General features: G+C 40.5%; 1 protein-coding gene across 18 annotated transcripts in view; it reads left to right on the plus strand.

Annotated features, from left to right (window-relative positions):
- Positions 1 to 12,402, plus strand: part of LOC118700163 (poly(rC)-binding protein 3-like) — a 500,974-nt gene that overhangs the window by 446,452 nt on the left and 42,120 nt on the right. For all 18 annotated transcript variants that reach the window (XM_054516993.1, XM_036404537.2, XM_036404527.2 and 15 more), the window contains 3 exons: positions 6,070 to 6,093; positions 6,190 to 6,222; positions 8,985 to 9,101. In XM_054516993.1, the coding sequence (XP_054372968.1) occupies positions 6,070 to 6,093; positions 6,190 to 6,222; positions 8,985 to 9,101 (174 nt within the window). The remainder of the gene's footprint in view (positions 1 to 6,069; positions 6,094 to 6,189; positions 6,223 to 8,984; positions 9,102 to 12,402) is intronic.

Here is a 12,402-nt window from a genome sequence, read left to right on the forward strand (position 1 = left end):
TACCAAACAAAATCTCCTCATCAGTGTGTGCCTAATGAAGATTGCAGAAGGTACACGCCCTACTCAGTGCTGCTGCTTCAGCATCACAAGTGCAGGGACAAACACAGGGACAGAACTGAGTTTTGGGTTGGTTTTAATAGGGAAGGATGGGAGCTTAGGTGTGAAACTGAATGTAAACTGGCTATCCATCTGCTATCAAAAAGCAAAGGAAAAATGCCCATTGGCACAGCTGCCCAAAAAAATGTTAGATGTACTTGCAGAAGATACATAATACTGGAATCTCCATCAGAAAAATTATAATTTTTAGATTTCCTCATGCACTACCACATTTGTTAGCAAAAGATCTGCCTCAGTAAGGAAGGCCTTGGACTGCAATGCCTTTCTAATTTAGGGCTGTGGGCATCAGACAGTGACTACTGAAGCATCACCTAGGAACATGAGATCTCCCATGGCAGTGAGGCTAATCCCACGTAATCCCAGAGCACAAATCAGATTCTCAGTTTACCCAAGGTGGCTGTTTTTCCTCTGAGGCTGACAGATTTCTCTGAGGCTGTCATGTTTCCAAAAACTGTCTTTTCTTCCAGTCTTTGAAAAATGCTGATGCCCCATATGCTGCATGCAAACGCGTTGTTCAGAGCGGCTTTGTGGAACATGTTCTTGGGGTCTTCCATGTAAGCATATTCATGAGCTTAGGTGACTATTGACAACTCTGTCCTGAGTTGAGGGGAGAGAGAGTTGAGTTATGTTATGCCTCCTTATGGATGGCAGAAAGACAACTGACCTGGATCTGGAAAACTTTATCAGCACAGCTGTTGTGTGCTGTTGCCAGGACCCCTCCTTGTCCCATGACGGGTGTTTCCCCACCAAGGAAGGCTGTATTCCTTTCCTTTCAAAGCTCTTTTGTTTGTAGACTCCAGCCCTACTGGTTCTACCTTGTCCTTGCTTTGTAGAAAGCAGGTTAGCATGTGCAATCAGAGCATTGCCTGAAGGAATTCAGGCTTTAGGATGGAGCCTGTGCTTTGTTGAATGTTTTGAGGTGAAAGCATATATTCCTATATTATTTCTTAAATGTATTTTCCTTCTAGACATGGCTTTATCTCAGGGATCCTATGAAGTTTTTGTTCCATTTCCCCCATAGCACTGATAATAAAAGCTGCATGATAATAGAGCAAGACCTGTGTGTTTCTATGATCCCACAACAGCTACCTGTTTTTGTTTTGATTTTCCAGGACTCAGTAATTATTAAACCAACCTCACACTTAGAAAAAGTAATGGAATTTCACACTTTATGTTTACAGATCAAAGGTTAATCTTTAATACAAGGTTTGTTGTCATTTGTTAAGCCTCTTGTTTTCTTAATATGACTGATTTCTTTCTCTTGCTATTCAAAGGACACACGAGATAATTGATTAGGAAATAGGTTTCTTCTACAACCAGTTTTATATCTTTGTTTAGTCATTCTTACCATCAAGAGCCCTGCAAAAGCCTTGACTCACAGGAATTTTTGCTGCCCCATTTTGTGCTGTCTTGTCTTTACCACAGAAGATGCACAATCTGCAGAAATAGCTTCCTAGCTATAAATAGAGCAGTTCCCAAGTGTTCATTAAGAACAAAATTAATCACATTCTTGTGAATAAGGTGTGCAAATAATATTATATGCTACATTTCAGCCTGAAAGAAATCATCCCCTGTTTTTACCGTTGCTTTTCCTCAAGTTATCTGCAATGAATTGGCTGGTTGGTTAGCAATATACTTTACTGATGCTGGGCAGTCTCCCAGAGTTTGTTGGTGAGGTCCAGGTCTTGTTTTATCTACTTGATTAGAAATTTCCTACTTAAGAAAATCATAATGACAACTCTGTCCCTCAGGCTTGAGAATTATCTTCAAGTTATCTGAAATCAGCATCTGGATTTCAAAATATCCTCCATTATCTGTCCCTGGACTGCAGCGAGGGTTGTTTGCCTGACTTACACTGAACTCCAAACTTTTAATGAACCAGTGTAGGTGACAGACATCTTATGCACTTAACTACAGCACATCTGATGTCTGGCAGATCTAGAAACATTTTCTGAAGAAGGTAAAGCCATTAAAGTAACCTTGGTTAGAAATAATGCTAAAACTAGAGGGTCATAAAAATGGTGTTAGGTATCTCATTTAGCAGTAAATTTATTTCACGGTGATATGAGAAACTGTATGAAACAAATACTGGACTGTATAAAGAAACACTAAAGATTTGGTGAAGTAGTTTGGTAGTTTGAAGAATGAGGTGAAAAGAGTCTTTTGATTTAATCTGTGGCTGAAATAGGTTTCTCATCATAATTAAAGACATCATCTGTTGTCACCAGTACTTTCTAGGGGCTTTCCTAGAAAAAGCTAAGGCCCCAGAAAAGTCTGAAGTGACCCAATTAAAACCATTCTATTTTTTAGGGTTTTTTTCCAGTAATTTGTATAAAGCAAAACTCTGAAAAAATTCTGAAATGTCCATGTAAAGTTAGTGCTTCTCTCTGCCCCTGTGATCTTACCTCACATGGCCAGGCAGAATCCCATCTCCCAGACTAGAGGGAGAGATGGCATTGGCTTGGATGTTTTGTGACTGGTTTATAGAAAAAGCTCTAAAGTCACCTTTTGATGAGAGAGATTTGAAGTAGTCCATATGATTACAGTGACATTTGCTAGCATGTTCCAAGGAACTGGTCACCAGTCTTACTGAAATATTTTTTTCTCAGTGGTATTCACACAGTTCTTCTACTCATTTCTTTGGTAGCTTGTGCTCTTCATTAATAAATAACAAAGTGATGATCAGTCATGTAGAATTCTTGTCTCCACTGAAATCCAAAGCAAAACTCACAGAAAATTCAGTGAAACAATCAGCTTGAGAATCTTTTAACTCTATACTCTCCTTTGCTTGTTCAAATACTCCTTATTTCTGTGTTAGAAATGGACCATCTTTTTTACTAATGCTACAAACAGTACATGACTTTTCTGTTCCTAAAGCAAAGTATGTTCTCCTATTTCTAAGGAAGATATTTTTGCATTTATTATCCATGACCCATCCATTCATTTCTGAAAGAACAGCCTCTCTCATTATGAGCCAAAAGATTGAATGGCTTGGGACAGATTTTGTATTAAGTTTATACTGACAGAGCCTTGGAGGTTCAAGACTAGGCCTACATATTCTAATGAAACTTCAGGTATACAAAACCTGAAGTTATACCATGGACTGCTTGCCCATAGCAACTGAAACAGAATGCTCTTGGCCCTAGCAAAAGGTCCTTCTACCTCCTAAGAATTTTTTTATGAAAGTAATTATTTCTGAAAGCTGGAACTGAGAAGAATGGAAGAAGTTTTTAAGATAAAACTGCCAGATGTGCTAAGTGGTCACATAGGAACTACTGAACATGGGGGATTCCCAAGCCTTGTCATCACTGAGAGCCTTGCTCCCTGTATTGCCCATTCAGCAATTACTGTGAGATTGACAGTTACAATGAAAATGTAAAAAACAGTAAGATCTTAAAAATCTGGAGGAATGAGTGTCCCAGATTTGTGTCACTGCTGACAAAAAAGCTGCATCTCATTTGGGAACCTACGCAGCATGCTGGTGTGGCTGTCTCAGCCACCGGAGGAGGGGTGACCTAAAGCCGCATATTAAGAGAATATTACAATAATTTAGTTACAAGACAGAAAACTGCAGTGAGCCCTTTCATTCCCATTCTCACAGAGCTGCTTCTCTACATTGTATGTACAGAGGTGCAGATATCTCATAGTACCAAATGGACATAAGCAGCTTTGCCAAAAACACTCACACAGCTGTGTCAAGTGTAAGGTGTCAAGTGTAAGCTGTGTCAAGTCTTACACTGGCCAGCAGAACTGTAGGTTTGTAAAGCAGATACCACTGGAAGATTTGCACTCCTCTCTGGACAGTATCTGTTCTCAGGTCAGTGTATACAAGAGTGCAGAATGCCATCTTGAGAGAGCAGTTGGAAGAGAAATAAAAAAGGGAAATGGGAAACAGGAAAAGCACAGTTTGAAAATAAGCCTGAGAAGGGGCCTCACAGGATTGAGCAACTCTGTGGCTAATAAGGCATTGACTTCACTGGGGATAAGGCTATGGCTGAAGAATCACAGACCAATGAAGGCTGGAAGGGACCCACAAAAGTCTCCAGTCTGACCTCCTGAATCAAGCAGATTGCATTGGAGCAGATTACACAGGGCCTTGCCCTTGGGTTCTGACACCTTTAAGGATGATGATTCTCTGGGTCCCTCTTTCAATGTCCAGCCATCCCCATGGTAATTTTTTTTCCTGACATTGAGTAGGAATTTGATATTGTAGCTTGCTTTCCTTATTGTACACTGCAGTAAGACTCCCCTGCCAAGTCTTTTCTTCTTAAGAACAAATGTAGTTCTCTCATCTCTCCTCATGTGTCCTGTGCACTGGTCCCCTGACCAGCTTGGTAGCCCTGCATTGAATTCACCTCAGTGTGTCCTTGTCTGTCTTGTACTAGGAGCCCAAAAGAGGCCACAACCCTCCAGGTGTGCTCTCACAAACAGGACGACAAAGAGCCATTTGCCCTAGCCTGCTGGCTACACTCCTGCTAATACAGTCCAGCCTTTGATTGAGCAGTGTGAACTGCTGATGTACTCATTTATTTATGTAGAAGTTCTGAGTTAGGACCATTGAGACTTTTTCTGCAAAGTCAGTTTTAAGGTCACGAGTTTTTGTCCAGCTTGTCTTCCTGCATGAGCTTTTTCCGTCACAGACATGGGGCTTTTCATCTGACTTCATTCTACTCCCTGAGCTTTCTCCTAGCCCAGTTTTCCAACCTGTCCAGCAGTGTATTGACCGTTCCCCTCAGTCAGGTGTTGTGTGCAGACTTGCAGAGAGCGTAAGGGAAGGGTGTGCCAGAGTTCATTGAAATAGGTAACTTTGTCTCACTGGAAAGTCTTCATGTCTGGTGAACAGGATGTGAGGAGTTGAAAGCACAAACAGCTTCATGTTAGGAGCTTATAAACAACTGGCAAAAATAACTCAAGGACGCTGCAGGTAGTTCTCTCCTGCAGAGTGAAGTCAGTATCACTTTATCACAAGCCCATCACTGGATAGAGCGTCAGAGGACAAAAATTTCAAAAATTCTACACTTTGGACTGTGTTCCAGGATGGATTACACTGAAATATATGGACTGGGTGGGGGGAAGTGGTGTATCATACATCTGAGACAGCTCAACCATCTGAGGCAGTCTTTAACTGTAGAATTAGATTTCACAATTTTTGTATAGAAGAGGAGTTTATTTTCCTTTAGCTGGTCTCTCCATCACGTGATTTCCAGTCTGATGTGGCAGATGCATGATTTGTGTAACATGTCCAGACTATTCATTTTAGTGTTAATAGTTTCATTTTTGCTACCTGTTGGTTTTATTAACCAAGATTTTAACCCTTGAGATGTTGCCAGAACTGCCACATTGTTCCCCTACTGCATGTTCACAGCCACACTTCTCAGTAGTTTCTTTGCTTTGGTGGAACATTGTAGGAGGCCAGTAGCAATTCCCAAATCCCTAAAAAGTGATTAGCAATTATTGTTCTCTAAGTGCTTAATAGGGAGATTAAGACAGGCCACCAGGTGTTTACACAATAGCACTTGGTAGCATGGAAATTCAGCTCTCAATATTACAAGGCGTGAGGAGGGTAAATACCTGCCCTTGGAGAAACCAGCAATTATTTTGATGCTTGTATTACACCTCATTTTCTCCCCTAGATTGTGCAGTTCTGATATTTCTTAACTTTTCATTCCCTGATAGGGATTTGTCTGTGTTTATAGTAGCGGGATGGATCTGTAACCACGAGATCGGTTTCTGTTAAAAGTGTTCTTGCACGATCACTTGGCTGCAAAGCTGCATTTTTAGTCCATCCCTTTGTATCTAACATGGCATATTTGTATACAGCAACAATGGAAGGGAGCTATGCTTCACACTGAAGGTTTGAAATAAATGATAGTGAAATAGCTTAGGAACAGCACAAATGCTCTTCTGTAACAAATCGTATCATTCACGGTGTCTCTTTTTTTTCTGTTGCAGGAGGTTGGAAGCATTATCGGAAAGGTCAGAAAATAACTTTATATTCATGTCAAACTATTGTATATCATTTCTCTTTTCTTAGCCCAGGCTAACGGGGTTTTTTTTGTGCTTCTTTAACAGAAAGGTGAGACAGTGAAGAAGATGAGGGAGGAGGTAAGACAAGCTTTGATGTCTTCACTTGCTTCCTTTCTGGCTCAGAAACAGTGAGTTCAGCATGTGCAGACCGATGCTGCCATCAAGTGGGCCGATCGTTCAACATCCCTGTTCTTTGCAAGCGGTGGGGTATAAATATGCTGGCCTAAATTAAACATTGTTGTTAATGGAACCTCCTTATCGCTGCAGCAGTCTGGAGTCTTTCATTCCCCTAGCGATGTGCCTGCTGCTGCCTTATCTCAGAACAGCTCACAGCATGGTTCTGTGCATCAGACCCACTGTATCTTTCATTAGCATATCAACATCAGTCTTGCACGTGGCTTGGCCTCTTCGTAGAGTTTCCAAAAATCTGAAACCAAGTGTTAGACTGATGCACATCAAGTTTGAGGGTAGATTCAAGCTTCAGCAGAGCTGGAGCCAGACGTGTATAAGCCAGAGCATCTCTCTGCCATGTCTTGGCAAAGCTTTAGCTTTTCCTCATTTTGCAGCTGTGAGTAGGATGTGGGCAGGGTAGGCCTGCACACCTGCCATTGCAATCCTTTGAAAAGGCTAAAGACAAGTAGGATTAAAAGAGGGCACTGCATAAATCTCAGCCTCCCCAGTGTCTGCAGGCTTCTTTCCCTGCCACAGAGCAAGCTGTGCTATCTTCAGAGGAGTGTGCAGCTCAGGTTCAGGCTGCAGACCCACACTGGTCCTGCAGCACATCGTACCTGGAGATCCATGTAATTTTTCTGCTTTGAAGCAACTGCTGAAAGTATAAGTCAGAAGAGAAATCCTACTGTTTAAACTTTAGGAGTGCAGTGTACAGAGGATGCCTCAAGGAAAGTCAGTTTGGCTCTAGTAAAGCTGCAGTACATTACTGTGTCAGCTGCTTCATTGTTTCCTACTCTGATAGAAGGTCTGTGGCAGGGAAATGTCGAAGTATTTTAGTAAAGAAAATTGCAGACATTCATCTTTAAATATACTCAATAGGGATTTCATTGTCAGGCTGACTGAGTTCTGAACTCCTTTTTTGATGACATGTTTTCACCCATATTTTCACACGTTTGCTAAGACTTAAAGAAAAGAAAGATAAGAAAAATTTTTTCCAATGTACTAGATAAACTTAATTAAGCACATTTTAGTGTAATTATTAATTATGATCATGAGCAGGTATCTTTGCACATAAGTTGTATGCACAGAAGGGAAGCCATCATTGGAGAGTGCTCCTGACTTCCGAGTAAAACATCTTAGAGAATACCTTTGATGCTTGGTCTGTCTTTCAAGATAAATATCAAATATTCTTCTAATCCTGCACCCCTACTGTCATGTATATGTGGTCAGAAGACACTTTATTATTTTTGTTATTTTTTTAAATAATGGAATTGTGTGCATCTTTATATCAGCACCGGACTAAGAGGCTGTATCTCCACATGATGAAAATTTGGTCACTCTTTAGATTACTACCTTTTTCAGTACTTCTTTAAAAACAAAATGCAGCTTTTATTTTGACTTCCCTGGAAGATGTGGCAGCGTGCACGCCATCTTTATGGTGTGAAATGTAGCTTTGTCTTTGGGGAAATGTCAGAGACAATTCTGTCATTGAGGAAATGTCAGAGACAACTTCAGGTCTACAGAAAAGTACAGAACTCTCAGTTCTGTGCTCAGGTCTGTGGCAGGAAAATTTTTCTATCAGTAGTGTTGAGCCTTGGGTTTTTTTCATACTGTGTGAGGGTGCTGTCATATGGGGAAGCACAGTCTCTTGCAGTAGAGCAGCAGCATGGGGTGGTTAAGGGCTGGACACAACACATCAGCAGCTGTGAGGTGACCCTGCAGGCAAAGGGCCAAACTAACCCAGCTTGTCTCACATTTGCTTCAGGCCCTGATCCCCAAGAAGGTCAGTGCCTGTGGGTGAGTTGTGGCTCCAGAGTCTTGTTAGGCTGCATTAACACATTTCCAAGACTGAAATCTCAGAGAATGCGTAGGGTGGCTCTTACCTGAGGCGGATTTGATCATTATCTACACTAAAGATCCTCTTAAATATATATTAAATTTGTATTAAATTTCTAAATATATAAAACCTCCTGGTTGAGACATTTTCTCTGCACTGCCACAGTGACATAGAGAACTGAGTATACTTGAGAGCAGCCTGGCTTCTCTAAGTCACTTCAGGTTTTCTAACTCCATCCAGCAGGCTCCTTGCACTATGGACACAGTACTGTTGATGTTTCCTGTCCTACCACTAGTTCTTTAAAGGGATGCTCAGTGCATATTGGCTGCTGCCTTCACATGAGGCACATCTACAAGGAGCCTTCTCAATGGTGCAAAGCAGGGCCCCAGCAGAGAGGCAGAGAAGCCAAGCCCCACCTTTGGGGCTCCAAACCAGAGAGGTGCATTGCTCCTGGAAAATGCTGGTCCTCCCTGGAGACAACTACCTTCTCTTAAATTCTGCAGCTCCAGTCCTACTTAAGGTTAATCCTGCAAGAAGGAAGGAAAAAAAAACTTGATTATGCAATTATTTGCAACTTTGAGTTACAGAGGTGCTATTTGCATGCTGCAAAGAAGGCTGCAGAAGTATTTACCCAGACAGAATCCGGCTTCCTGCAGTTACATGAATTTTGGAATGTGATCAGTTTATGCTGAAATTATATGATGTTGGGGCTGCAGTTGCAGGGGAGGGAATTAGATGCCTCAAGGTATTCTTTCCCAAACTATATTCCTAATCCTACTTTGTTTGTTCCCTGGGAAGTATAACTTTGAAAAATATTTGTTCCTTTTGACAGAGTGGTGCTCGAATCAATATTTCAGAAGGCACTTGTCCAGAGAGAATTGTGACAATAACAGGCCCAACAGATGCAATTTTTAAAGCTTTTTCTATGATTGCACTAAAATTTGAAGAGGTAAGCAAATAATTTTTTTTTCTCTCTTCAAGTTGAAATACAAACACTGTTTGAATTTTCTCATGTTTGCTTTAATGTTAAATAGGATTTGTTTAATGTTCTATTTAATAGCAATGAAAGTGGTTATATTTTTATAAATGCTTTTGGCAGCAATGCTGAAGAAAAATAATGGGTCAATTTACAAAATGTTTGATCATTTCTTTTGCTTTTTGGAGGCTTCAGGGAAAAGCAATTGCTTCTAGTAATGTGTGCTAATGGTAGGAAAAATGTCTTGGAAAAATTCTATTCCCACTGTGGTTTGATTTGAAAAGAATAATTACCTAACTTTTAACTCGGTTTGTATGAATCCAGTTGGTATTGATGTAAATGTTATATATGTCAAAAGGAATATATAACTCATTTAACTAGAATTTTTTTTTATTTTAAAAACAAGCTATATGATTACCAATTACCACATTTAAGGCTTGTCCTTTAAAACCAATTAAAGGCACTCAGAGTAAGTAATGCAGGAGTTCAATTCACTCTATGTGAATGTAAGTGTTCTGTGCAGATATGTATCTAAATTGCTGAGATTTCCTTCAGTTTCATGGACCAGCTACAATTAGATATGGTCATTATTTTAAAAGAGAACCTCACAGAAAAGGCAGCAGAGTACAGAACATGAACCCTGGTGACTCTGGAGAGGATTTAACTCCCTCTGCTTTTGAAAATCATATGTCTAGTCCAGGCAGCCCTCCTGTCCTCTCTGGAGAGGCAGATGCCCCTGCAGGAAGCAGTTCACCTTCTCCTAATGGAGGAGCTTGCAGACAGGTAGACTGAGTCACCTGCAGCTGAAGCAAAGGGCAGGGTCTCGCCAGAATGGATTAAACTAGAGGGATGTTAATCCCTTTCTTAAGAGTTCTCATTTCTCCAAGTCAGCAAGGTTAGTCTCCACATCTCCACATAGCACAGGGAGATGGTGGAATTGATGAGAATTGTCAACATGTGCCTTTATTTAGGCACGGCAAATGTTCAAATTTAGAGCAACACAACTAGAAGAGAGCTCATAAGTCACCAGATGCAGTTATCTTCTAGAATCAACTATATGGCTTGGACTTGTAACTTCACAGCATGATCAAAAGCTAGTTAAATTTTTACTATTTCCTGATACTGGGTCCATAATTTCAGGTCTCTGATAATTGGACACCTTCTTTTTGCTCCTCACCTGACTTTATTCATGAACAGTTCATGCAGCTTTGTTTCTATGCCAGCACTGGCCATTACTTTAGATAATTCTTGCCTTTCCATCCCTAAGGTTTCCCTTTCTAGATATTTATTTAGAAACTGATTTTATCCCCACACACCTTTGCTTTTGCCAGAGAGAATGATCCAAGCACAGTCTTTCAGAGGATGCATTCCCCACCCATCTCATGACTCTAGTAGTCCCTTTCCACCTTTTTTCAGTTACATTTTATCTTGAATGTCTGAGTTAATTGTGGACAGGTTGCAAATGAAGTTCCACAAAGGCTTATTTAACAGCATTAACAGTCCCCTGTCCTACTTATCGTGCTGTCATATCCCTGCCACTGCTGGAAATGGCTCACCTCCTATTAGTTTAATTCTTTGCTCACACCCATTCTTTGCCTGGTGGGTGTCCCCAGCTCCTGCTGAGGAGTTTCCACCTCTTCAGCCTTGGCAAACATTCCTGTCAGGCTCCAGACAAATGACTTTTTTTAATACTGCAGGTGTTAATCCCATTTATATTTCTTCAGTCCTTTGTGGGTTTTCAGATCTTCCTGCGTGATATTCCAAACTTTCAGTATGTTGATAAAATGTCTTACTTTTGTGGCATGGCACATTTTACAAGAATGCTTGGGGAGGTTTTTGCCAGTTATTAATGAAATAGTAATGATTTTGAGGTTTAAGCCTGCAGAACCACAATTAATTATATCTAACCCAATTTAAAAACTTCCTATTGTCATCTCTTTCTCCTCTTCATCTCCTACCCATCATGGACCAATTCCTGTTTCTTCTAGTTTAAGAGGTAGCTTGGTGCACAGCACCATACCCTCCAGTCCAGAGAATCCTGGAGAGAGCAGTGTCTCTGCTCTCTACAGGAAAAACATGTTCCTCATCCTGTAAAATGCTGAGAGAATCATTAGCACAGATAATCCCTGCCAGTTCCCACCAAAATGAGTACCCAGTGGAAATAATGCTGCATGTTTCATACAAACATCAAACACTGCATGGCATCAGATACCCAGCCCACCACCCAACACGACATAGTCTTTGAAAGTGCTGTAGGTAGCAATAGGCAAAGAAAGCTGAAATTCAGGCATCTGGCTGGATTTTGCATTTTTTTGCACTTGCTGGTTTTAGAGGGTAGCCTGGGCTCTTCAAATGAGCATTAGCAAAGGAGTATTGGCAATCTCTGCAGATCAAGTATGGCTCTGAAATATCTGTATTTAGTTTTAACATAATAGGTTTGTGGTATATTTAAAAGAACAGCAGTAAAGAAACATGAATATATAGTACATATTGTATATATAATACATTATATATATATATATAATCAGTTAGGTTCCCTATAAATCTTCCTGCCAATAAAATGAGGTAACTGTAACACTCTGCAGGCAAAATAAAGTGCTGTTTCAAAAATTACAAATTAGCTAGCTACCAAGTGCTATTTTTCATGCATATCTTTTTGCTGGAGATTTCTTCAGCCATTTAAAATATTCAGTCCAGCTCTGGTTATTGCAGCTATGTTGAAACAGAAGAAAAAAGATGTATGTGTGAGACTGCTGCTTTGAGGGATTATTTTGGTATTTGTCTTGCATGCCCACATGAAGACCTTGAACCCTTAATTTCCACCCTACAGCTGTATACCTAGAGATAAGCAGGTGCAGGAGGTCCTGGAATGCTTTTGTAATGTTAGTAAAAATTTTAAAATATGTCAGAGAGATAAAAAAAATGAGAAAGGTTGGGTTTGTCTTGTGGTTGTTCTGTAGCCTTATATAACTCTGCTTTGACAACGTTCCTAATGGAAGTTGCTTTTCTAGCAGTCTTATGATGAATTTACAAGTTAAGTAGGTATTTACATGAATACCTAAAGTGTTCACTGCAGGGGACAAAGAGGGTTGTTAGAAAATTACACCAACCCTGGCAGACCACTGGAATTGCAAGAGGTAACATTTTAGTGCAGTCATTTTTGGACTGAGACCCAAGAAAGGCAGTTGTAACTTCACTGGTGAGTGGGGCAGCTCTAGCTTTGCTTGTAAATCTGCATAATCCTCTGAAAGCACATGGTACTTAAGCACTGGAA

Source organism: Molothrus ater, chromosome 1, assembly GCF_012460135.2.
Source record: "Molothrus ater isolate BHLD 08-10-18 breed brown headed cowbird chromosome 1, BPBGC_Mater_1.1, whole genome shotgun sequence".
NCBI classification, from domain to species: Eukaryota; Metazoa; Chordata; class Aves; order Passeriformes; family Icteridae; genus Molothrus; species Molothrus ater.